This window comes from Peromyscus eremicus, chromosome 2 (assembly GCF_949786415.1).
Source record: "Peromyscus eremicus chromosome 2, PerEre_H2_v1, whole genome shotgun sequence".
Classification (NCBI taxonomy): Eukaryota; Metazoa; Chordata; class Mammalia; order Rodentia; family Cricetidae; genus Peromyscus; species Peromyscus eremicus.
In genome coordinates this window covers 29,639,613-29,666,614 of record NC_081417.1, presented here as the reverse complement: position 1 = coordinate 29,666,614, position 27,002 = coordinate 29,639,613, and the positions used below count along the sequence as shown (strand labels likewise).

Below are 27,002 nucleotides of genomic sequence, written 5' to 3'. Positions count from 1 at the left end.
GGGTGTGGTGGTTGCTACAATTCTCTAGTAGGCTTATCAGAAAACTTTAAAAGTGCATAGATATGTGGTTTCATTTACTTAACAAACAAGTGTAGCTAAGAAAGCAGCAATCAAGGGAACCCACATAGATGGGATTAGATTACCATAATACTGGACTGGCTGTAATCAAAAAGATGGGAAATTAAAACAGCAGGCAAGTACATAAAGTGCAATGCTTAATAGATTGTGACTAGAGGTTATAATTGATATAAACCATTTCCACCATAAAGTGCAAAGACCCTATTCCAAAGATAATTACCAATGGAATGATGGTATTTGGCATGGTCTCAGTCTAATTTTGAAAATACAATTACAGGAGATATTAGTAGAATTATCCAGAATATGTATGCAATATTTTATTGACTGTTAGGAAGGGCTAGTTAAAGGTCTGGTCCTCAAGGGTCAGTTGGGCTTGGAATGAGTCTCTGGATCCTTTAAACTTTTATTTATTTATGTATTTTACCAGCTGTGCCATCTGTTGGGATAATCCCGAGTGTTGCTGGCCATACCATTTCTCATGTAGGGGAGTTTATACTTCAGATGGAGGGGCAAGGCAGCATTCAGTCTGGTTTTTTTGTCATTTCAGGTAATCCCCACCTTGGTATCTCACTCTTTCACCATTGGGGTCATTGGAACAGGACCCCAGACCTCAAACCTTTGTCTCCCATCAGGGATTGTCCCTGTAAAGAACATTATCCCCCAGTCTAGAGGTAAACTTCCCTAATGCCCATTTCTGGAGCACAGTTTTCTATCTACACTCACTGTTCATGAGGTTTTTTTGTTTTGTTTTGTTTTGTTTGTTTGTTTTTACTGTGGTCTCAGTACATTAAAATGAAGATCCTTCCACATTTGACTGCTCATCCACATCTCAGATCTTCATAACTACAATTTTCCACTGTATATGCTCTGTGAATCTCTTATACCAATGTTAATAAATACATTATGCATTTTACATTTTCTTTTTTTTCTTCTAGTGCAACAGTTCCCAACTTGTCAGTCACAACCCCTTCACAGAGGTCACCTCAGACCATCGGAAAACACAGATATTTACATTATGATTCATAACAGTAGCAAAATTACAGTTATGAAGTAACAACCCAAATAATTTTATGGTTGAGGGTCATCACAACATATTATAGGGTTGCTACATTAGGAAGGTTGAGAATAAGTGATTTAGTGTTTTGAAATAGGGTCCCATTGGTTGTCTAAGTTGTTCTTTAACTTATAATCTTCCTGCCTCAGTGTTAAGCCCAGATCATGGGGACACCCAGAAGACCACCAAGGATACTGAATCCCATATGTAAAAGCAAAGGGCCTTTATTTCAAGCTCAGAGCTTGGTCTCTCTGCCTGTCTGATGCAGCGATGAGAGCAGAAAGCCCTGAGCCCAGGGAAGATAGGGTTTTTATCATAGCAGAGATTAGGGTGAGGGGATTTCCAGGGTTCAGGACCCTGATTGGCTGACATTTGTCTAGGAGGTATCTTGGTAAAAGGGGGAAATAGGTCTGTACTAGACTCAGGGACATCTGGCAATCTTATCTAATCTTAACAGTTGGAATGTTTGGGATGTCAGGCACTTCCCCTTAGATGCTGACCTATCCCTGGCTGGAGTCAGCTTATGGCTTTTCTTGGATCTGAGTGTTGCCTGCCAATAAGCCAGTCACAGAAGCTGTGTCTGGGCCCCTAAGCCTGTCATGGCAGCTGTGTGGTCAAGCTGTTTCCACCCCCGCCCCCACTCAGCATCCTGAATTTCTGGGAATAAAAGCGTATACCACCACATCTGCCTACTATTTTACATTTATCTATCACTTTCACTCTAGTTTTTCCTATCTTTGCCACTAATTTATTTGCTGAGATCAAAAACCTTGGCTTTATCCTTAACAGGTCATTATTCCAAGTTCCTACGTCTGGTTCATCAACAATTTGTAAAGACTAAATTCAACATCTAGCATTAACCCATCTATAAGCACACAAAGTTCATGATTTCAAACACATGGATTTTATCATTTGTAACTCTTGTTTGAGATCTAAGTTCACATTTCTTATTTAACCAAGTGGTGAATTGCTAAAAGTGTGAATAATGTACAAACATATCTTTAGTTTTCCAAAATGTCTTATCCCAAATGTCTCCACAAAAATAAAATGCAAATGCTTTTTGAAATCTAGTTTGTTGGAATCTTACAGATCATTTAGGCTTCAGCCAAAACAAGTGCAAATATCAGAATGTTGAAAAAAATCATATGGCTGCTACAGTTGACCCGTGAGATGCACTGAAGATCAGCAGATGGTTTATAGTCCATGTGGCAAAACAGGGGCAGAGGATAAGGTGAAGGTGGGTCCAGATGCTATCCCAAGCACCTTGACTAGCAATTATGCAGATCAATTCATAGAGTAGATAACAGTCAAATGGCATTATTATTTTCCAACCTATTAGGTATTAAAAATTTAGGGGATTATCTGGGGGAAATGGTAAGGACGTTTTAGAAAGATAAAAGCATCTGATGGGGAAGGCACCACAGCCAGCAGCACTTAATAGCTATTCATAGCCTTTGGCTGCATGAGGAAAAGTTTGTATAGAAGGAAGGGTGATAGCAGTAAGAATTTGATAAAATATTTATCAATTCATTAAGGAAGGCTATCTGGGATTGTGGTGACCAGTGTTTCTCACTGCCTGAGGGGTAAAGTAGGAAAAGAAAAAATAACCTACAATGAACCATATGGTGTTGAATGAAAATGAATCATATTGAAGTGAATTGCATTTTTCAATGTAAACTGATAAGAAATAAAAAGACATAAGGTATATAAGAATAAGCGTATATGTTTCCATAGGTATATGTCCCTAATCTCAAAGATCTGTCATTTGAGGAGTCTTACAGCTTCTTCCCTGCAGCAATGTCCACACATAATGTCCCAATCTTAGTTTCTAGATCTAGCTTTCCATTTAGAAGAACCAGGGGTCTTTAAGGAAATGGCTGATTCAGAGGCAGATAAGGGAAAATATAAAATGGCCCTAGACTATTCTGCTGTTCCAAAAGCTATAAAAGAAATTAGAGTGACTGGGGAATATCAAAGCATACTGGCCACACTGAAGCATTTCCACAGGATAAGTTACAAACAATACAGTCCTCAAAATAAGTAATGGCAAATTTTAATCACCTTCCACGAAAAGTTTAAGTCTACACTGAAATAAGTAATGGAGTTAAGTATAACTTTGATATTTATATAAAACAAAAATTATTGATGATGACAAAACAACTTTATAGTGAGAAAGGCAAGTGGGATTATTAGTGAATTTAATTAATGTTAATATGCAAATAAGGTAAAACTCAAAGGTTTGTCAGTATCGTGTGCTAAGATGTCACGGTATAAATGCAGTTTCACAATATGACATTTTCCGAATCCACTCACTCGTAAATTCAAACTGCTTTCTACAAACGTAACTGACCTGTGATCTTGAAAGGTGTCAAGATCAGGCTACCCAAAAAGAAGCCCAAAAATGTTTCCATATTAAAAACAGTTGGCAGAAAGCTGTATTAAATGCTGCATCTACATCCTGAGGTGATCCTTGTGATGTGAATATGGTGTTACTGGATTAAGTGACAACCCTTGCAGGGGTGTGAGGGTCACATCATGGCACTGTATTGAGGCCTGTGAGCATTCTGAATTCCATGATTTTTTTTTCTTGTATATTCATAGGAAATACTGAAGTATTTAGACTAGACAGGCCTGGTGTTGATAACTTACGCTTACTGTTTGGGAAACAAATTACTTTTTACTTTTAATTCATTTTTTTTTTTTATTCATGTGATGTTTTTTGAAAAATTGTCAGCAACAACAAACCCCCAATTTCAGCTAACCCTCCTCTGGACTCTAGGAATGTTAGAAACAGTGGCTTCAGGTTCTAGTGTCGGCCTGCTCGCGTCTTGTTAACACTTTATAATCCTGGCATTATTTCATTTAGGCCTTTCTATGTTTTTTTTTTTTTTCCTAATAGTATTTTTATTTTGCTTTGCTTTTGTTTCGTCAATTATCTATGAAATGATGTGGTTATCTCTACTACAATAAAACCAACAAAATTCATAAGAATAAAAGTGAATACTTGTAGAACTTGTAAATATTTATTGACATTCAAATTAGAGGTAGTTGCGATAAAACTGAGAAAGAAAACAATCATAAGGAATCCACTCAGAAACTCAGAATAGTCAAACTTGTCTGTCAAGTGACAGACTCCTATGTCCCAACAGAAGTATGAGTTTTTGAATTATGTTTGGCATGAGACCATGAAACTATTGAGAAATTAGCAAGTATTTAATGTGTGTGTGCACATGCATGTATATATACACACATATATACATATACTACATACATGCATATATATGTACAATATTGAGAAACAAGAGAGTATTTAATGTGTGTATTCATACATGCATGTATATACACACATATATATACATATACTACATGCATATATATGTACAATATTGAGAAACAAGAGAGTATTTAATGTGTGTATTCATACATGCATGTATATACACATATACATGTATAATATACACATATACATGCATATATATGTATAATATTAAGAAATCAGCAAGTATTTAATACATGTGTGCATACATGCATATATACACATATGTATACATATACTACATACACACAAATATATACATCTAGCTTTCAATTCATTCTAAAGTCAAGACTTAAATTAGGTGCCAAACAATTTTTTCTTTCTCTGAAGCCTGGACAGTTATTAGTTAAAACAAATCTGCTGTCCTACTGGCCTACACCTGGTTATAAATAGCAGTAAGACATGAGAACACCCAGCATGCCAAATGGGCCTTCTAAATATAACTTGCCCTTCCTCCAAAGGCTTTGAAAAGAATGCTATCTTTTGTGAAAACATGGCCTTTACAAAGGGCACATGGAGGCTAAGGTCAGAGACTGTGAGACCTAGAAAATATTTGAAATATTTACTTAGTCTGGGAACCCATATTTTGGAGGCATAAGCACTAAAGCCAGATTAAATTAATTTTGTTACTCAGTATCAAATGATACATAAGCAGTAATGACACTTCAGTCCATGTCTTGTAATCCATGGCCCATGGCATAAAACGGATAGGAAGAAGTACTCATTTCCAGTGTGTTCAGCAGCAAGCAGGCCCCACCCTCTGGGCCTTGTTCTTCTTGCCCCGTTTAGAGGAAGGATTGAATCTGACAACCTTAGCCGTGACCAGTTTTCTAATTGTTCTTTCTTGTACAATTCATTTCTGAAGTTCTGTTTCCATCTTTAAAATATACGAGACCTTTTCCTTTCCGTAAACAATTCTGTCTGGTGTTTGACTGTTGAGCGGCCAGGCAACGCCAAGTACAGGAACACATTATAGCAAAGGAGCCAAGAATGCAGGGCAGTAAGCCGGGCAGCAGAGATGCCCTGCCTTAGGAGAGCAGAGAGAGGGGAGAAAACAGAAAATGTGTTTAAAAAGTAAATATCCAATTGATGTTTATCAGTACAATACAACACATCTCAAGCTAATTGTGAAGAAATTCCTGTTGTTGGTATTGACACAGACTAGAGAGGAAACAAAATACCAAGATTTGTGTGTGTTCCAATTTCATGTGACTGTTCTAAAAGTTTCTACAGGGCCAGTTTTCATAAATAAAAAAAGGCCCTTTTTTTTAACTGTTCTCATCTGTCTGTGCATTAATAAATGGATAAATAAGAAGATACACTAAAAGTCATGGTTAAACCTGCCACAGATTTGAAAGCACAGAAGACTGTGTATGTGCATGTATGTGTGTGAGCTAGTGCACACATGCGTGCATGTGTGTGTGTTTGTGTGTATGTGTTTGTGTATCTGCCCTGTCGTAAAATTTTGAGGACTAGTATGCTGCCTTTGCAGTCAGTGAAATACAGCTCTCATTTTAAAATTGTTCTAATTCTGCAGGCAAGGCCAGATTTGCTGGTGAGGTCAGCCGCTGGTAAATTGGTAAGCATCCTGGGTGGTTTCTATGTGTCATCTATATGAACACTTTCCTTTGCACACTTAGATGGAAGCATAACAAAGCATGCATGATTCTAACTTTAACTTGAAGGGTATTTTATTTCAAGTCACTCTGTAGGTGTTTACTCTATGTGCTCATGGAGTCTGTGTGGTGAAAAATATTAAAGTTGATATGAATTAAGAAAGCTGTGAGACTCCCTACGCAGCAGTGTAAGTGTAGAAGAAATGACAAGCACCAGGCCTTCTGATGCTCATTTAAAAGCATTTTGACAAAACATTATGGAAATCAGATAAGGCATTCCTAAGTTACGAAGCTGAAGTAAAAATCTTCACTTAGACTCTGTGTCAAAGAAGTTTGTACTATACTACAATATAATGGATTTGAGAATTGTTAGCTGTTAGTATTTATTTTGTATCTAGCCTTGTATCTCTGTTTTGAGAGTCTTTTTTAACTTGAAAATTCATTGTAACTCTATCAGATGAGTTAAATTTTAATTGATAAAGACAGGGTTTAGCATTTAAATTTTCATGATACTGAAAGAGTGTCAAAAGGCCAAGTTCCAGTACTCAGAATCAATAAGATGCTCAATATGCACCATCAAGCCACGCTTGTTTTGCTGGCCTGTAATAGCAACTATAAGAGAGGCTGAGGCTTTCCCAGATAGCTCAGCGCCTTAGAGGCTTGTTTCCAAGCCTCACAACATGAGTTCAATCCCCAGAACCCAAAATTCCTGCAAGATGTCATCTGACCTCCTCGTGAGCATGGCGGTATAGATATGTTCTTCCCACACCCCTCAAATAAATCAATAAGTGTAAACAAACAAACAAGTATATAAATAAAAGAGACTGAGGAGGAGAATTGCAAATTCAAGGGCTGCAGGCTTTAAAAATGTTAAGTCAACCCTTGACAATTCATTGAGTCCCTGACTCAAAATAAACACTAAAAAGAAATCCTGCGGATATAGCTCAGTAACAGAGTTCTTGCCCAAAGCCTTATGTTCAATCACTGGTACTGCAAAAAAATATGTAGATACAGAGTCAAGTGTTTGTGATAATCTGTGACACATCATTGTCTAGGCAAATCAGTTTAACAAAATAAATATTATTTGTCTTCTCAATATAAATCTTTTTATATTACTAATACAATGACTTTATTCTTACATTTTAAGTATTTTGTTTAGTGAAGTATCTCATTTGAAAGTATTCATTGAACTGGACACATATCTGTAATCCCAGTACTTGGGAGGTAGAGGTAGAAACACTAGTTCAGTGTCACCTTCTGCCATGTTGTGAGTCACAGAACAGCTGAGCTGAACTACAGGTGATCCTGGAAGTAGAAGGAAGGGAAGGAGGAAGACAGAGTGACAGAGCATCTGTCGATTTACATATCAGTATCTGTTCTAATGGACACATTTCTCAATGTCCACATTAATACTTTGTAGAATGTTTATTTATTTTTAATGTTTTCTTAATTTTAAAGTAATTTAGTTAATTCTGCTGTTCTTCAGCAAACCCTCTTCTCTCTGTTCCTTTCACACTAACTTAGACAGTGTATTAGCATTCAGAAAGTCTAATGTATAGAAAAAGCTTTGAAATAACATATAGCAATGGTAAAGAGTATCAACATTGTGTAAGTAAGTCATTAATAACAGGATTTTACAAACATAGTAATATTCAAATATATCATGAATTGAACCGATTCATCATACTCTTGAGTAATGAATGGAGTTCATAACACTGCATGGAAAGTAACATCTGTGAAGCAGATAATTGGCAGGAATTATACACATATTTAAAATATGCTAAGTGCAGTCATAGCATGTGTTATTTTTGGCTGAAAAGAGGCATATTGGGATGTATAAGCACGATTTCAATTGGAATTTCCAGATATCACACAAGCAGAACTTGTGCTTGCCGAAGAAGAGCTCATATTGGTGTGTGTGTGAAATGTGTGTGGTTTTTAGTTAATGCATTTCCACTCATTCAGCAAAGAAAAGATGAAGCATTGTGATATCATGAAGTGCCATTCTTAGACTTTTCAAACGGCTGTTCCTTTTCCATTTACCAAATAATGCCATCTGCTTATTTATCCCAGTTAAAACTCTAGACACACTCCAGGATTCTCATCCCAGATCCCTCAGATTTCAACCATCCTACTCTCGTAGACACCATTCATCCCTTCTGTGGAGATAGAAGCCTCTTCCATGTGCCCCAGCTCCTTCATCCTCAGTGCCTAGCAGCTCTGCCTTGGGCAGGCTGATAGAGGTATAGTGCAGAGCAGGGATCTGTTGAAGCATTTTCCCCAAGAATGGACTAAAATTCATCATCATCATCATCCTTGTTTTAAACACAAACAGTGCATATTTAGTTGTTATGATCATTCAAAACAGGTAAATATCACCAGCATCATATTTGCATAAATTAACTGGCATAACCAGGTCCCTTCTGTCTTTAGTTCTCTTTCAGTTATATTACCTACAAACTAATCTTTATTGCCTTCATTTTCTTTTTCTCTTTTTCTTTTTTTAAGCCTTTCTTAGTCACAATTTATGTTATTAACATTTACCAAATTAAAAGCCAATATCATTTATAAGTAACCGTGCGCACTGGTTTTTTGTCAACTTGATACAAACTAGAATCACTGGAGAGGGGGAAGCCTCAACTGAGCAAATGCCTCCACAAGATTGAGCTGTAGGCAAGCCTGTAGGGCATTTTCTCAATTTGTGACTGATGGAAGAGGGCCCAGCCCATTGTGGGTGAGACCAGTCCTGGGCTGGAGGTCCCTGGTTCTATAAGAAAGCAGGACGAACAAGTCATATGGGGCAAGCCAGTAAGTAGCACACCTCCATGGCTTCTGCATCAGCTCCTGCCTCCACGTTCCTGCCCTGTTTGAGTTCCTGTCCTGGATTTCTTCAAAGATGGACTACCCTGTGGAAGTATAAGCCAAATAAATCCTTTCCTCTCTGCCTTGATTTTCGGTCATGGTGTTTCATCACAGCAATAGTAATCTAAGAGAGTAACCAATTCTACGTAAAAACCAACTAGCATCCAATTTGATGAACTGCATTAATAACAGTATTGAAGTTATTAAACATTTTCTCACTTTTGCAGGTTTTGTTTGTATTTTGGAATCATTTTCTCAGAAGTTACTTACATTTTTTAGATCCTTATCAAAATCCTAGTCACTGTTAATTGTGTTTTTATTCTCTTAAAGCTAACCCACCTTCACAGTGAGGAATCTTGAATATAAAGAGCATCTTCAAAGGATTAGACCAGATATGTGGGGTTTGGAGTAAGAAGGTTTTATAGACCAAACATAGAAATCAAGAAGGACTTACTGGCTCTAATTAACATGTGTGATCAAATGATATGATTGAAAAATCATGTTCTATAGCAATTTAAATAGACAACCAGTTTGTGAAGTAATGTCTGTCTCAATATAGTGTGGAAATGGCTACATATTTATAAAGAAATATTAAGGTAAACTCTAAATAGAAAATTAAGTAAGCTTAGCTTCTCATGTCCCAAAAGCATTACTGGAGAATGATTAATACTGATTGTGTGACTTAAAAATTCTAATCTGTTATTTCAGCATAAGAGAACCATATTGGTAACATTATTAAGACATTTAAATTATCATTGTACACCTTCCAGTGTACCTGGCATTCTTTTTGAAGTTTTCAGTATTCCTAAAGTAGTCATGTTCATAAATTTCGCAGTTATTTTGTTATTTTTAATCCTTATTATTATACATTAGACCAAACAAATCAACTTGATCTTCATTTGACTCCTCTGGTGAGCTTAAAAATGGAAAAGTAATTAAAAATTTAAAAATGTGTCAGTGTCGTAACCTATTTTTTGATTTTTTAAAACCACATTTTATCAATCACTTATTTATTATATGTGTATACATGTGGATGTCAGAGGACAGCTTGTGGAATAGTTTTTCTCCCGCCCCGCATGGATCCCAGGAGTGGAGCTCAGCTAGGACTTAGGCTTGGTGGCAAGTGCCTTGACACCGTGAACCAACTTGCTGGCCCTTGTTTTTCAAAAGCTAAATATTTATCTGAAATACATAGTGGAAAGTACCTTACTTTAATGAGAAAATATCTATGTTAAAAAGTATTTTTACTCCTAAACTAATACAGAGCCGGTGAAGGAAATAAGACAAGGCACTTGGAGAGATTTACTTAAGGCGGACCATTACTAGCCTCAGGCTCTGAAAGCCGTTAGGATTTTGAAATTGGTAAATCCTGGTTTTCATATTTATGTCGGTATTTCCACTTATTATGTAAGATATTAGAGAAATCAGTTAAGCTGTCTGATTTAGTTTCTTCATTAGTAATGTACAGTGAATATTCCTCATAGATAAATTAGCACTATTTCTGCCACTAATTAACTGTCTCAACAGTGATATCACAGGAATTGTATGACAGTCTTTAGAATATTCAATAAATGATGTAGAAATCCCCAAAATACGGGCAAAATAAATCATAGGAAGTCGTCAACTCTATTTTACAAAAGACACTGTAAATTAGCCGTTGGCGAAATGACGTCTTCCCATGGGTGCAACTGAGACAATAGCTGTCTATCTTGCTGAAGGATTCTTATTTATAATGCGTTCTTGCTCTTTGCACTCCCCCTTTACCTAACTGAAGTATCTTCAGATGTGTTGAACCTGTAAACCATGCATATTCATTCGCAACATTAGTTAAAAAATGTTTGATAAAAAAATCTTAAAAACATAACTATCAATAAAATTGAACTAAGTTCAGTGTGCTAGGGATTGGTCAGTGTCCTATGCTGCTGAGGTTATTGCTTAAATCCTCTGTTATAAGTGAGAGCATACAAAGAGAGCTGGATAGCTGCTCATGTGTTGCTAGAGAAAAGGAAATTGAAGAAATTAATGTAGGAGGACCTGATCTTCCCCCTTAGAGCTATTTGGCTAAAGAAACATTAAAAGGACAGAAATTGTCACTAGTAAGGTTGGCTAAAGGGAAGTATTAATTGAGCAAAAGTATTTACGAGTACCCTTGAAGTCACTGGATCCCTAAATAGAGTGAAAGTAGTTCCCAAAATAGATAGGGCCCCGGTTTTATTAACAGTTGTAAGTGACACTCTTTTGTTTTCAAGTTTTGACTGGCAAACCATTATGAGGGTAATGAAATTTAAGTTTTGTATTTTAGTAAAGAATTTAAGTTTTGATTAAAAAAATTGTGGAGAAATGATTAAATAGAGATAAAATCAACCAACTTAAGAATTTATAAAAACACTATAAAATACATTCACCAAAGCAAATATTAGGCTGATGTCTATACTAATGTTGACAAGGTAAAATGGGAAAACTGCCCGTGGTTTTGAACTAATCAAACTAAGGACACAAACTTGCCGAAGAACCTTTGTGTTTCACCACAACATACATTCAGTTCGTATTTTCTAAATGATGGACTTACTTAGGATGTACTTGACAAATCAATAACAAAGTATCAGTTTTATTGAGTCTCAGTCTTAGAGTGCACTGCTTTTCAGTCTTTCATGTGCTAAAACGAGGAGGCTCATAAAGCCCCGTTGTCCTGTATCAAAAGACTGGATTGTCTCTAGTAAATTTGTGACTTCTCAGGAAAAATCTAAACTGCCCCATTTTTTAACTGATCACCATTCCTGAGAGCATCTATATGAAGCAAACTCTGGTTATTTGAGCTTGGGGATTTTACAAAGGTTTTCTTGAAAATGAATAAATGAGACTTTGTGAAAGTAATATCTAAGCTTTCACATGAAAATGATAATTTTTGGAAAATGTAGTCTCTGGTCCCATGAAGCTCTAAGTTTTAATTCCTAAAGACTTTATGATGTTGCAGGTGGCATTAATAACCATTTTATATTATATAATTAATAACATTGTCATTTGGAAAATTTGCCCGACTCAATGCCCAGTGAACCAATACATGCCAAAGGAGTGATTCTTGTTTGTGTGTGTGCACTGTGTGTGCACGGTGTGTGTGCATTGTGTGTGTGCATGCACACCATGTGCTTGCAAGGACAAAAGAGCCATTCATGATGCAAGGCAGATGATAGACACATTAGTCAGACAGGGTGGAAAGCATTTTGTTATGGTTTTATAGTCCACAGTATAAAAAAATTCTACAGTTATCTGAAAAGACTATTCAAAGTCTCTTCACTTTCCAACCTAAGAGAAATCGATGCGGGCCAGATTTTCTTCCCATAATTCAATGGGAGCAGCATATTGCAGCAAATCTAGAGCAGAAGCACACTGGAGAACCAGCTGTCCCTTGTTAGGCAGACCTGTAGAAAAGCCAGCGTTACAAATGGGAAACTGTGCAGAGTTCCTGCCATCAGTTTCTTTTGCTTTCAAAAACATTATTTCCTTTCCAATACAAATGTCTATGTAAATATATATAATAGGGCTATTGGTATCTTTCAGTGAATTAATAAATACTTAAATCTGACCACCTCTTCATTTTGTACATGGTAAATGTTGGTAGCTTTGTTCCACGTAAATGAAAGCTCACTGGAGTTCTCGATCACCTTTCAGAATGCATGGAAATCTTAGACAACAAACGCCGATGTCTATCAAGCACTGAACACAATGCTAACTGCTCAGGGGCTTTTACAACAACGCAGGATTTCATTATTTTTAATACAGGCATTCTGTCAATGCATTTAAAGAGTGGAGCCAGAAGAGATTTTTTTCTGCTTCTTACATTTAAACTTCTTTTTAAAAGAAAAGATCATATTGTTCACATTAGAGAGACGTCTTCAGTATTTGCTGGAGGCTGTCCCTCCACTCTTTCTTCCAAGTCTGTGAGTCTCATTTCATGTGTCCCATTTACAGAAGTAAAATTAGCATGTTCTCCAGTCACCATTTGGCTCATGACTCAATGTCACTATAAAAACCATCTTCGCAGCTTCGTAGGCTCCGCTTCTTCTCCTTCAGACAGGAGGCGTAAGTACATGCCGCTGTGAGGCTCTCGAGCTTGACCTAAGTCTGTAGGTTCTGCTGGAGTAAAGCCTGGCTTATGTCCATGAGTAATTGCATTATGATATTGGAATAATTAAAGGGCATATGCTAGAGAGAATGGGGCAGGCTCGAGGTGTGGGGAGCTTGCTTAGTTTTTATTTGTAAATTTTGATTGAATTGCATTAAATGTCATTTTTTAATTTAAATTTTCAAATTCAATTTAACACTGGATAGCTCAATATTTAAAGAATAAAATATCTTCCCCCCCACTACATACTTAATATAATTTTATGTTTGTATAACTGGCTACAGAAACCCACCATATTCCTTGTCTATATCCAATAAATTATCATTAGTTAATGTTTAGAAAATTCTAAACAGAGCAGCACACATAGGAACTAAAGTTCATTATTACTATATTTTTCAAGGGTTTTCTCTTTATTTTATATAGTCAGAATATATGCAAATTGCTCCTCTGTTATACTGCTGTCAGGTTCTGGCATTTTTTTGATGATGTTGTTTTCCTTCCTTCCTTCCTTCCTTCCTTCCTTCCTTCCTTCCTTCCTTCCTTCTTTCCTTCCTTCTTGTTTCTTGGTATCTGTTATAACTTTTTGGTGATAATTCTCCAGAATTTCATAGCAAAAGTTCATTTTCCATGAGGTAATATGTTTGTCTATCTCTGAATGTTTCGTTCCTGAATTAATAGACCTGTACCTAAATAGTTGCTTCAGAGGAAAAGCCATTGCGTATAGGAAAGCAAGCACTTTTGAGAACTAAGAGTAATAATAAAAATTATTATCATGGAAAGACATACATAGAATTCGAAGCAATGATGTCTTTTGTTCAAAAATGCTATCCCATTCCTTCTGCCTTGCATACGTTTAGATGTGCTGCTTGATAGTTACTGTTCTTTTATCATAAAATAAATCCATTGTTCATCAAAAAAGTATTATAAAAACATTAATTTCCTATTAATAGCTAATACAATTATTAAGAAGGCAATGGTAACTGAATCCCTAATACTTAGTTTACAACTTACTTTAGATGTGTAGAGTATGTGCATACAAATATATACCAAAAACATTTAAGAGGTGGGCTTTTATTCAACTGCTCTCACTGTCACTGACTCAGTCAAATGCAAGCTGCATGTGGCCATTTGAGGACAATTGCAATACACCTTTATAACTTCCATACTCCTGTTTGTCCCAGCATATGCCTATTAACTAAGAGTGCACTAATTGAAAGTTCAACGTGTCAATTCTGCTCACATGGGTACCTTCTCGTGGGGAAACGTAACCACTTTTCTCTGCTTCATTTTTGATACTTCAAATCTCCGTAAAATCAGCAGCAGTAGAGCAAGTTAGACAAACCCCACATACGTCATTATGCAGAGAAAACAAGTTAGGGGAAAAGCAAGGACTGCTTTAATAAAATAAGGCCTGGCTTTTAAGCCATGGTTCTGTATATGAATTCAGGGTCACTTAAAACACTTAAAAATGCTGTCAGGCGGTGGTGGCACACTCCTTTAATCCCAGCACTTGGGAGGCAGAGGCAGGCAGGTCTCTGTGAGTTCAAGGACAGCCTGGTCTACAGAGCGAGATCCAGGAAAGGCACAAAGCTATACAGAGAAACCCTGTCTTGAAAAAAAAAAAAAAACACTTAAAAATGAACTATTGATTTTTACCTTTTTTTTATTTTATTTTGCCAGATGATAAATAATAGCAAGTGTGTTCTTTCTTTTAAGTCCATATTTTGAAACAACTATTTTAAAAGACAATCACTAAGAATAGAAATTACTGTGGAAAAGCTTATTTCTCTAGCCCCATTTCTCCTTTAGTACTTACAAGTATGTTCACCAGGCTGATATGTTTGTTCAGCTCTAAACCTCCAGGTTCATGTAGAAATTATATATCATGTTGCTAATGTTGTTCTAGCTAATGACATTATATTTGTAACTATAAGATTGAATTACTGCAAAGTCAAAACATTATTACTGACCCAGAAACAGCCTCATAAAGTAAAAGGAGTGTGCTGGGACTTCATGAACCTAAGTTCCAAAAAACTTAAGTAACAAGATAAAGATAGGCAAAAAATTGACTTATATGGGCTCTGTGTATAGAATCATACAGGTTGGAGTGGGTAAATTTTTAGGATTTGTTAATTTGACATCATCAGGAAGCAGGGGCATTCTCTGTGACTGCTGGTGAAAGATAATTCATCATTTCTATTCATACTTTTATTTAGCTCTAACTGTATGCAAGTGACTATGTTAGAAATTGAATATTATAAAAGTAATAACAAAATGCAGGTCCTTTTAAAAATAGTGTTATTGTTAGTTGGTAAATAAAATAATGGGATTCATATTGACATCTTTATGTGCACGGCACTTTGTTTTTCTCATGTCTATCACTCTACTCCCCTCTCCCTTCTTCCCATCCTCTTCCTTTCTGCCCCCCTTTCTCTCCAAAGGATTCCACTTCTGCTATCTCACATATTCATTCTACAATTGAGAGTATACACAATATTACTCCCATCCCATTAATAAGTTCTTGATTTGTCGTAGCTTGCCATCTGTCTAGAAAGAGAGGTCCCCATAATGCTGTCACTGCCTGTACAGAGAAAATCCAGGTTCATGAAGTGCTGTCTGAAGTGGGTGGCAAAAGGAAGACAAGTTTGGGCTGAATTCTGAGGGCTCGGTCTGTTTCACCAAGCAAATTTATTTGGGAACTGCATTCCAGGTGGAACAACAGATTTGAGCAAATGCACCATCACAGATCTCTGAAAAATACTGTGCTATATTCTGTAAAATACCAAGCATGAACGTGAGTGGTGAAGTAAAACCTGCAAAAGTAAGAGCCATTCAGATCCTGGAGAGCCTTAAATGGAATTCTCACTTTCAGAATTTGTAGACTATGGGTGAGGCTTTGGAGGGTTTTGAGGATGGCCAGAGATCACCCTCGAAGCAGCATTCTAAACAGAGTGAAATGTAAGTGATATAAAAAAAAAAATCAATATTTATTGAGAAGTGGTTAGATATTGATTTCAAGAGTGAGAACTAAACAAAAATGTGCTAAACAAGGTGTATGATGTTACAGCAACTGATGATGGTATTGAAGATGAAATAAAATAAAACCAATAGCATGTCTCAAAAAAAAAAAGGAAGGAAGGAAGGAAAGGAAGAAAGGAAACAATTCACCAGTAAAACACAATACAGAGAGATATTTAGGAGATGAACTTTGAGAAAACTTACCACCAGAGTCCTATATCCTTTTAGGAAACAATGATGGAGCCATCACTGAAAACAGACAGTGTCTGATGTTTAGACTGGAAAGGGCTGGGAATAGTTCCCATGGATCAGAGCACAAGGAAATGTCACCTAGAGGTGAACAAGAGAATCAGCACAACTCTGCCTACAGACTAATAATAGTCAGAAATGTCTAGTTGAGCCAATTGGCACAATTTTGTAACTTTTCCTGGTAACAGCCACCTGGTAGTGAGATCAAAGAAAGTGTACTGGGCTGTTTTCTCAGCATGACACATAGGTAGGAAGGCATTGATCACAGTAGACCAAAGGGACTTCCTAATGCTTAGATGAAGAGACATGAACTGGTGGGTAACTGATTCACATGGCACTCCACCTAGCAAGACTGAAGTAAAGGTTTCGAAGGAATTAAAGAGTGGCTCCATGTGAAGAACTGATTCGCAAAATATGAGAGGAAAAGGAAGAAAGAGGTAACAATGGCCAGAGTAGGGAATCTCCAAATACAGGATTTTGGAAATGAGGAGGTTTTAAGTACCATTGTTATCACCCTTTCACTTCAAGCACATTAATTATCACATTATCCACTACCCTTCTTTACCAATTAGTAATTATGAACAAGATGGTTAAAGGTTTCTCAGCAATTCACTCTATGACTGGATGGCAGGGCAACAACCACAGCCCAAATTCTAGTTACTTTGATGAGAGAACATATGTGGTGTAGACAGCTAAAAAAGTTGGCCCATGGTTTCATTGTTTTCTGATGATAGGTTCTGATGCCTTGAAGCTGTAGCAAAGCGCTACATGTGACATAAGAGCATACATACCTTGTATTACCCAGGAAGCTAAAAAAGAGGAAGAGGAGGACCCAGGGTCCTAAGACCTCCTTCAAGGTTATGCTTTCTGTGATCTAACTCTCTTCTATTAGACCTTACCTTCTAAAGGTTCCACCACCTCCAATAGTAACATGAACTGGGACCTAAGTGTCTGTGATAGATGTTATACTGGTAAATTGTAATGTGCTCTTTAAGCTTATTGAGACAGCTCTCCAAGAATGAGAACAGCTCCCTTGTCCCAGACACAAAGTGTCTAGACTACCCTATCATAGAGCAGGCTAGTCCCCTTGCTCTTTGACATAGAGAAAGGAAGACAGCTAATTATAATTAAATGTTACATGTATATGGTTTTAGGGATGGCCACTTGATGTTAGAAAATCAGGGGTCCATTCCTAGACTAATTCTCCATCTCTCAAAGGTCATTAACTACCTGTAACTCTTCATCTAGGAGTGGAGCCCATGAGATTTCTGCCTTCCATGTTGGCATGTCAACTGGTTTTGTCATTGTTCAGGTTGTGTTTAGGCATCCATATTGTTGAGATTTCATGGGTGAAGCCTCCCTGTCACATATAGAAGACATCTCCCAGCAAAGCGGGTGCTCTGGTACTCTGACCCTTATAACCTTTGTGTCCTCCCTTCTGCCGTGTTCCAGAGTGTTTGATGTGGGTGTTGTGCTGTGCATCTATCAGTGAGAGCTGGCCACCGCACAGTTGGTTGTTCTCTGCATTTGACCAGTTGTGGCTTTCTACAATGATCTCCATATTCTGTAAAAGGAAATTTCTTTGATGAGGAGTGAGAATTACACATATGAAGGAACAGTAAACGGACTCAGAGATTGTACTTATACACTTATTCATTTACCTACATGTATGCGTGCATAACAATAATAATTTAAAAAGATCATCAAGTTGAGAAAGGACAATTGGGACATGAGAGGAGTTAGAGAGGTGAGGGGGGAGGGAAATTATATAAATATGGTACATTTATATAAAATAAAAATGAATTTAATTTAATAAAAATGTACCCTTAGTGACAGCTAGAAGATAAACCATTTCCAACAGAGGTTACTATTATCTAATAGTATACAAACGTCCATGTGGGACCTGGTGGCAGAAACTCACCCAAGAAGACCTGCTCTGCTCTGCTCTGCTCTGCTCTGCTCTGCTCTGTTGTCAGTCTCCTAATCTGCAACTCCAGCGTGGCTGTTTCAGTACGGTTTCCCCACTCATTCTTGTCTAAGAAGCTTACTTGATGTTACTAACTGAACTACTCCAACAGTTTTCATTAGAGGTTGAAAGTGCCCAATTTTATGATATTCTGCTATCTATATGTTTCTTCTATCTTCTATTTGCTATTTCTTCTTTTTCTTTTGCTTGCTACATACTTAATAAGCTCATTCATTTGAAACCCAAGGTACACCTATCTTAGATAATTCTTCATATGGACTAGCATCTAACACATGGGCCTTTAGGGGGCATTCAGTATCTTGACTGTTTCAATATTCAAGTTTATGTATCATGGATTTTGTTTGGGAAGTTCACTTTAATTCACTCTGCTAATTCAAAATTATATTTCAAGGAATATGTTACTCATCTCAAGCCATTGCTTGTCTCTAGGAAGAGTCATCTTCCTGGATGTATTTGATCATTGACAATGTTTCATCATTGGCAGCAGTACTTGATCATTGGCAATGTTTAGAATTCCTGATTTAGGATGATGATAGAATAAAAACTGTATTTGAATCTGTTTCTCAAATATTCTTAGCTCTGTAGATAGTATACTTGCTGAATGCTCACCTCTGGACTGGACCACTTCATCAACCCCTACCTTATTTCTAATTCAGCTCTAGAATATTATGAGAAAAGAGAATTTTAGGATATAAACCATGTAGAAACAAGCTATGGCCTGTGGGCTAAAGCTGGTCCTATACCATTTTCACAAAGCTCTTACTACATTTATTAAATTTATTATCTATGACTGTTTTAGACTATAAGTCAACAGTGAGCAGTTGGAATAGAAGTCAAAGTATTGCTATTGAATCCTGAGCACAAGAAGGGTCCTAGATTCCTATGACTTTGTTTTTACTTTTATTTTTGATGGCCTTGGGGTTGAAAGCAGGACATTGTGCATACAACATATATGTTCTACCACAGAACTATAATGTTATTCTTTCAGAATTTTGGTTTCTTAAATAATTAAAAAAAATTTTTTGCTCTTATAATTACATCATTTTCCCTCTTCAACTTCCTCCCTCCGACTCCTCCCATACATCCTGTAGATCTCTCAAATTCATGGCCTATTAATTGTTACATATATACAAAAATACATAAATACAACTTGCTCAGCCTGTGTAATGTTACCTGTATGTATATTATCTTAGGACTGACCACTTGGTATTGGATAACCAGTTGAGAGTCTCTTCCCTGGGAAAGACCATTTCTCCAATGACACTCCCCAGCTACCTATATTTCCTTGTCTAGGGTTGAGGTCCCATGAGCTTTCCCCCTTCCGTGTTATCACATCCATTGGTCTCATTAGTTCAGGTCTTAGTTAGGCAATGCAGTAGTTTGAATAAGAATGGTGCCCACAGTCTCATATATTTGAAAGTCTAACCACCAGGGAGTGGAGCCAATTTAAAGTATTAGAAAGATTAGGAGGTATGGCCCTAATGTTGAAGAAAATGTGTTCCTAGGAGCAGGCTTTGAGTTTTCAAAAGCCCACACCAGGCCCAGTGTCCCTTCTGACTATGAATCAGGGTGGAGAACTCTCAGCTACTTCTCCAGCACCATGTATGCCTGCATGTCGCCATGCTCCACACCATAATGATAATGGGATAACCTCTGAAACTGTAAGCTGGCCTTCAATTAAGTGCTTTCTTTTGTAAGAGTTACTTTGGACGTGCTGTCTCTTCACAGCAATAGAACAGTAACTTAGACAGGAAGCCGTGTTGATGAGACTTCATCAAAGTGTAGCTTTTCTGACATTTCTAGTAGTCAAGTCTTACACCAAACTTGCTGTTCCTTTGGCTCTTATAACCCAACTCCCGATCTCTTCAATAATGGTCCTTGAGCCATACGTTCAGGAACTGGGTTGTGTATGTATCCATTGGGACCGGGCACCAGTGGATCATTTGTTCTTCACTTTTTCGTTGGTTTTGGTGTTCTGTAATGGTATCCATTTCTTGCAAAAGGAAGTTTTTCTAATAAAACATGAAAACTACATGTATCTGTGAGTGTAAGTGTAAACATTGGCAGTCAGGGAGGTGTTGGTTACAGCCAAAATATGTGTGCCACTACTGCACCCTTAGGGTGTTTCTGCCATGCTGGTCATTTTTGTGGTTTGATATAAATACTTCAGACAAGAATCCAAACCCTACTTCTAAGCACTTGTTTCTCATTCATTTTATAAGCCATTCATTTCATAAGCCATTCATTTAATACTAATGTTTCTCTGTCAAATGTTCACCATTGATTAGAATTACATTCACCAATTAACTTCCTTTTCTTTCTTTTGCAGTCCCTGCTATGTGGATATTTGTTAGCAATGACTGATGTGGAAACTACATATGCAGATTTTATTGCTTCAGGAAGAACAGGTAGAAGAAATGCAATACATGATATCCTGGTTTCCTCTGCAAGTGGCAACAGCAATGAATTAGCCTTGAAATTAGCAGGTCTTGATATCAACAAGACAGGTGAGTCACTCTATGCAGACCTTTGTAGGAACAAGACATGACACACACACACACACACACACATACACACACACACACACACATCAGATGACACAATTAAAAACAGTTCAGACAAGATCAAAGTCTCAGATTAGTTCCTTAATTCCTCCTTTTTTTCAGTGACTTTTCTTGAAAGGGTTCCCTACACACATTGAGAAATTAAAACACATGATCAAAAAAATTCAGTATCTACAAAAGCTTTGAAATTACTTATGGAGAAGCTTTAATAGTGTTAGGACTCCTGTCATGAATAATAACACTGGCTATCTCCTACATTTCATACATATTTAAAAAGATTCACAACTGAGTCAGGCAGACCTTAATTCAAAGCATCATTCCAAAAGAGGTACCCTAACCCATTTTTATTGAGAATGGAAATAAAAATGTTTGTTATGTAAGTACTACTTAGATAAAATGGTTTTTAAATTTTCATAATTGAATGGTTTTGTGGGAAAAAAATGTGTCTTAGTACTTATCCAAGTCACTTGACTTTACTAGTGAAAAAAAATAATGCATTAAAATATTTGATAGCCTTAATTCTGAGTATTAAAATAAGTTCTTTAATAGTTCCCCCATGCATAGCTTCTTCCAATTTATTAAAAAGACTTGCACAAAATAATCATTAAATATGAAAAGAATTCACACTCAAGGAACCACAGTGTTGTGTACACAAAAGCAACCTACAATTTCTGACTCTGTAACACTCAATATGGCTTTACTATAAGAATAAATGTGTGAAAGCCTTCGGATTGTTGAACAATGTGTAAGGTTTTGTACATGATTTTAAAAAGGCAGAATGTTATTCAGTTACTAAAGGTCAGTATATCATAGGTACCCTTTCAGTTTTAGATTAATGATAAATGTTGGCATCATGGCTGTAGACTGCATGGACCTGCATGTTTAGGGCTCATCACTTCCTTGCCATTATTGTATATACTTAACTCTCAAAGCAATTTGTAGAAAGACTATAGGGCATTATTTCATTTTATGGTCTTGAAATGAGTAAATATATTTTTTCTGTGATCTAGAAATTATTCCAATTTCTTTTCATAGATTTGTATTTTAATTTTTACATGAATATTCAATTTTAAATGACTGCACAAATTTCAGAAAGCCTTAATATCAGACTTTTGACCCATGGATTCATTTCTTCTGTTTTGCCTGTCACTCAGAATTGTTAGACTCAAGACTTTCATGCAAGAGAACATACTAAATTCCTATAAGTAATTTTAATAGTAGTAAGATTTATGTTCATAAAACAAAGAGTAAAATATAAGTCTGCACTAAATAAATTATAATTATATAATTGAAAAAATATTCAAATATATTGCTGGTCATAACATATCTTCTTTTTTAAACAACTCTGCCTTTGAATCCTAAGTATCTAAGCCCTTGCAAATTTTTTAGTTTCTCCTCAAATCATTAAGTTTCAAACTAGGCAAGCTGTTAACAACCTGACTTTACCATTCTCCATGCAAAAAAGGAATACTAATGAAAGTCTAAACTATAAAACATGATACACATAGAAACAAATATAATACTTCTGAAGATTTGGAGGGACTTCCTTCATCACTTCTGTCTCTGTTTTCTTATAATATGTATTTAACAATACCACTATTTCATAATTAGTTAACAAACATTTAACAATGTCTATTTGCAGTGTATTGCTAAATCCTGAACAGTATCTTTAAACACCAGGATGCCCCATCCATCCTTATGGGAATCAAGGTCCTCATTCTGTATTTACACAGTTACTTTCATCCTTCATTATTCTACTGTCTGGCATCTGCCTAAATCTGACTCCCTACCTGTGGTTAGGACAGATCAGAGACCAGCAAACTGTTGGACAAGAGACTGACCAACTATCAAAAATCCTTTCCATCTTCCACTGTTACTATTAAGTTTTGAATTAATAAAATATTTGAGAAATCAGGTGGATAATCCTAAAGTTATATAAATGATAGGAAAGGTAAATTTTAACTATTTCTTCCAATTAGAGGGTCAGGACACAATCCCTCCTTTGGTTTCTGGAGATTGTAAAAGCACATTTAAGAGTACTGAACTTGGCTATGAGTTTTCCTTTATCAAAAGCACAGCCAGTCACGGATAACCGAACATTTCAGAAGTTATTTGTTTCTGACTTTTGTTCCGATGTCACAGAAAGTGCCAGGCTCTGAATGCTTACACTGTTTTCTTGATCGTGCACTACCAAAAAACACACTTGTCTCTGTAACATGTTCAGACTTTGTGGACATGTCTGAAGTCTCCGACATCACACAGTAAGAGTGAGTAAGCATGAGCTTTTCTTTACCCTCTGTTTTTGTTGTCTTTTTCAGAAGGTGAAGATGATGGACAGAGAAGCTCCACAGAACAAAGTGGGGAAGCCCAAGGAGAAGCCGCCAAATCTGAAAGCTAACACTCCATTCTGACCTTCACCAACACCTGACAATGTGGCGAATCTCCTGGCGTTGCTCGGATGTATTTGCTGCCATGGGTGAAAAGGAGGGGAAGAAAATGGCTGCGCTGCATGGCAAGAAGCTGTTCGTTGCCATGTTAAAAGGGGGGCCCAGCCTGTGTCTGCAGACAGCCTTTTCCCTACCTCTGTCATTAGCAATGGTTGAAATCACCTGGCCTGTGCTTGGATATCGTTTTCCGTATGGGTCCTTTCACTTGACCGTATAATGAAATGCTTGTAGAGAGTAGCACCGACCTCGCTGATGATTCCTGTAGCATCTGGCCCCTCATGATGTCAGAGGATTTAATTGTGTCTAATTGAAAAGGGTTGGTTGAACCCCAGAGTTTAACTATCTCTGGCTGGAGTAGTCACCCAGTAAAAGAACCATCCAGAGAGCACTGTTAGCATTCTGTCCCTGTGTGTTAGTGCTGTGTTATTTACACTGTTTCGTATCGTACAGTAGACCTGCTCAGCACTGCCCTTTGATTGCTTGTGTAAAACAAAGTGATATACATTACTGTGAATTTTTATACCACTCATTTTTTAAAGGGCTGCCTTTTTAATTTTCCATAGTGTTGTGGCGTGCACAGGGAAGAACATACTTTTGTAAAACACTACTTTCCTCTTGATAACTGTGCTGACAATGAAGTCCACCAGAGTCCCCGAGAGCCCTTTGCTTTATTACACAGGCATTTGGAGATATCCATTAATGTGAATATTGCCTGAGTTCAGTCTTCTCAGTACCTGCACAGCCAAGAATTCTGTCTATCAATATTGATTTTATTTCTAAACGAGAAGGTATTTCAATGAATTTTAATTTTTCATACTAAGAATTTTTAAAAATTGAGAAAGTGGAAAAAAGAAAGCCAGATAATTCTAATAACTGGAAATACTGTGCTCTGTGGATCAGTTTTGTCACACTGATGTGTGCCATTGTTTAAATCTGGAGGATGGTTCATGAAGAAAGTACTCTCCTCCCCACCCTGTGGGGGACAGTCCAAAACATGAAGCCCTGTCTTGTGTTCTACCATGTCCTTTTTCAGCCCTTTAATATCCAGATGTTATTATGCACTTTTTAATGTTTGTAAACTTTTACTAATAATTAGTGTGACTTGCATTCTGATACAATAATTATCACCTAACCACACTTTTACTGATGCTGTTGATGGCCTATGGTGTGTTTTTGACATCGTGATTCTTGTATGGAAAATTGTTGTGGCCTGTGTAATCCTTCTGGTCAGTATTATGAAACCAACTGTCTGTGGTAATAAATAAGGATTCAGTAAGATGCCCAAGGTTCATGAACTGTGGGACAAATAACAGATGACAACAAAAGATCCCCTAAGTGTCCTGGAGGACACAGCTACAGTTCCAGGGTAAGTAGAGAGCAGTGTTTCAACATGCTGTCTGTGAGGCTGACAGGAACTCGCCCTGTCTCTGTAGATGTTCACAAGGTGGAAGGTATGTCCGATCATATCTTCCTTTACAGTGCATTTTTTACTGACTGAGAGGACATGAGTCTAATTTAGTCCCCAAATGGATGTTTTCCAGAAAAACAAGGAATGTTAAGTATGACTTTCTGGATATAGAACAACAAACAGATTAAGTATGGAGGCCTTGCTTTGATCTAACTCATTGGAGGCTAGTTAGGAGTGAAACAAAGCTATCTATTGATAGACTCAAACATGTGAGCAGAATCTTCTGGGCCACGTTAGACAATCTTTGATAATCTGTTTAAAACATTCAACAGTTTTCAATGTCCTTGTTTAATTATCCTTATAGCCTCCTTGTGAATATGAAGTTCATTCTTAAAGTTGTGGAATTCCAAACTGATTTCACATGTGCTTTGTAAAATTTAAAACCAGTGCTGAGTCTATGTGGAAGGTTTATATCCCTGTGTGATATACTATTACTAATGCATGTGGTGCCATGCTTGTCTTCAAATATATAAGTAGTGCTAAATGGAGAAGTCATATGGAGCTTTTGATTTTGTTTGGCCTCTTACTCTTTGTGTACTGTATTCAAACCCAGTGGTATTCTCAAGCTGGAAAGGAAAAAAAAAAATCAACATTCTCAATCTCCCACATTGTATCAATTTTGTTTGGCAAAAGTGCATAGAATCTCCTAATTTTCATTTAATATCTGTTATTTGCAAGTAAATAATAATGCATAGGGAATGAATCTGTAACGACAGACAGAAGAGTAGGCAGCCCAAACAAGTGCTTGTTAACCACTCCAACTGAGTCACGTCGGAACCCTTTCTTCCAGCTCTTCAAATGCACCATTTAGAGTTCAGCCTTTCTCCCCTTCCACACATTGGGAAGTGAACATGAATAAGGACTGATTTTTGCAAGATTAGAAAGCTAATTTGAGCCCATGTTTCTCTATCAACAGAATTTATTCCACATGTCATAAAATTAAAGCTAATTACACAGCGTGTTTCTCTGTATAGAAAATGTTAGTGATGCATTCGCTCAGCTTGTGTTTTACAAAGAAGAACCGTGAGTTTCAAAAGGGACTTGCCTTTCTTGTGATTTGCAAATGAATCAATAACACATGTGGCTAAGCCCACTTTTATTTTTGTTTTATGTTTTTCTTTTTAAAATATTCAATTATAGCTTATTTTGAGAGTTTACTTCTGGCATGTAAACTGAAAATTTACATAGGTTTATGTTATAAATGTGTATCAATATTCTATGCTTTTTTATTTAATTACCGAGAAACGCAAAGATTTCGGTTTTTGATACATTAATGATGAGTGAGAAGTTGTTGAATTTACCTTTTTTCAACCGAGAGCATTTTTATGTCAATGCATGTTCATCTCGAGTTCACAGAAATGCTCTCGACTCTGTACAAGAAATCACAAAATTCATTTTTCAGGGAATCCTAACACAGCAGCCCACTGTTGATGTCCTACCACTGAATCTTCCTCAGACATGGCATCAAGGTACCATTTTAGAAAATGAATGGCATTTCTATTTCTTCTCAGAGAAATAATAAAAGAAAAAAGATGTAACTGTTGGGCAGCAAGCTTCTGAGTTAATCCTGCAGTAGTAAGAAGAAAATGTGTAGTCATTAAATGAAAAGAAGAAAGGATCCATAACTGATGATGTCTTAGAAGCCCTGCATTGTTCTTTGACTGAAGAATGGCAGCCTTGGAAGTCATTTGTGAGCTTCTATGACTTTTGTATTTAGCAATGTTGCATGCTCACACAATTGATATTAAAAGCAGCACTTGTTTTCTGAAATGCAGTCTATCAAGAGTATTTCTTTACTGTATACTAATACATGGGGCTAGAGAAAGGGCTGTAAAAGAGAAACTCGAAGCTTGAGGCATGGTGTAGTGTATGTCCCCAAGTCTCCTGATGTCACATCCCTGTCCTTTACCCTAGAAAGTTCTGATTCATTCTACTGTAGTAGCCCAGCACCCTCAATTTTGTCTCTGCCATAGCTGTCCCTCTCTCAAATCTGAAATGCCATCACACTTATGCTTCTTACTTGGTTATCTGAAAGAGAGATTTTAAACATGCTAAAAGTTTTAAAACATTCTCCAGCACACCCCCAACACACACACACACACACACACACACACACACACGCACACACACACACACAGAGAGAGAGAGAGAGAGAGAGAGAGAGAGAGAGAGAGTCCATTACACTCCTTTTCCCTAAATTAACTTCTTACATGATTTTTG

At 36.9% G+C, this 27,002-nt stretch overlaps 1 protein-coding gene across 2 annotated transcripts in view; it reads left to right on the top strand.

Annotated features, from left to right (window-relative positions):
* Pkia (cAMP-dependent protein kinase inhibitor alpha) overlaps positions 1 to 26,552 on the top strand; it is a 75,552-nt gene extending 49,000 nt beyond the window's left edge. Inside the window, exons 1-3 of one of the 2 annotated variants that reach the window (XM_059253963.1) lie at positions 10,188 to 10,288; positions 20,633 to 20,810; positions 23,186 to 26,552. In XM_059253963.1, coding sequence (XP_059109946.1) covers positions 20,660 to 20,810; positions 23,186 to 23,265 — 231 coding nt within the window. In that variant the 5' untranslated portion in view covers positions 10,188 to 10,288; positions 20,633 to 20,659 and the 3' untranslated portion in view covers positions 23,266 to 26,552. Of the gene's footprint in view, positions 1 to 10,187; positions 10,289 to 20,632; positions 20,811 to 23,185 lie in introns of those variants that run through there. The other variant, XM_059253962.1, reaches the window with a different exon arrangement.
* Positions 26,553 to 27,002: the final 450 nt, after the last annotated feature.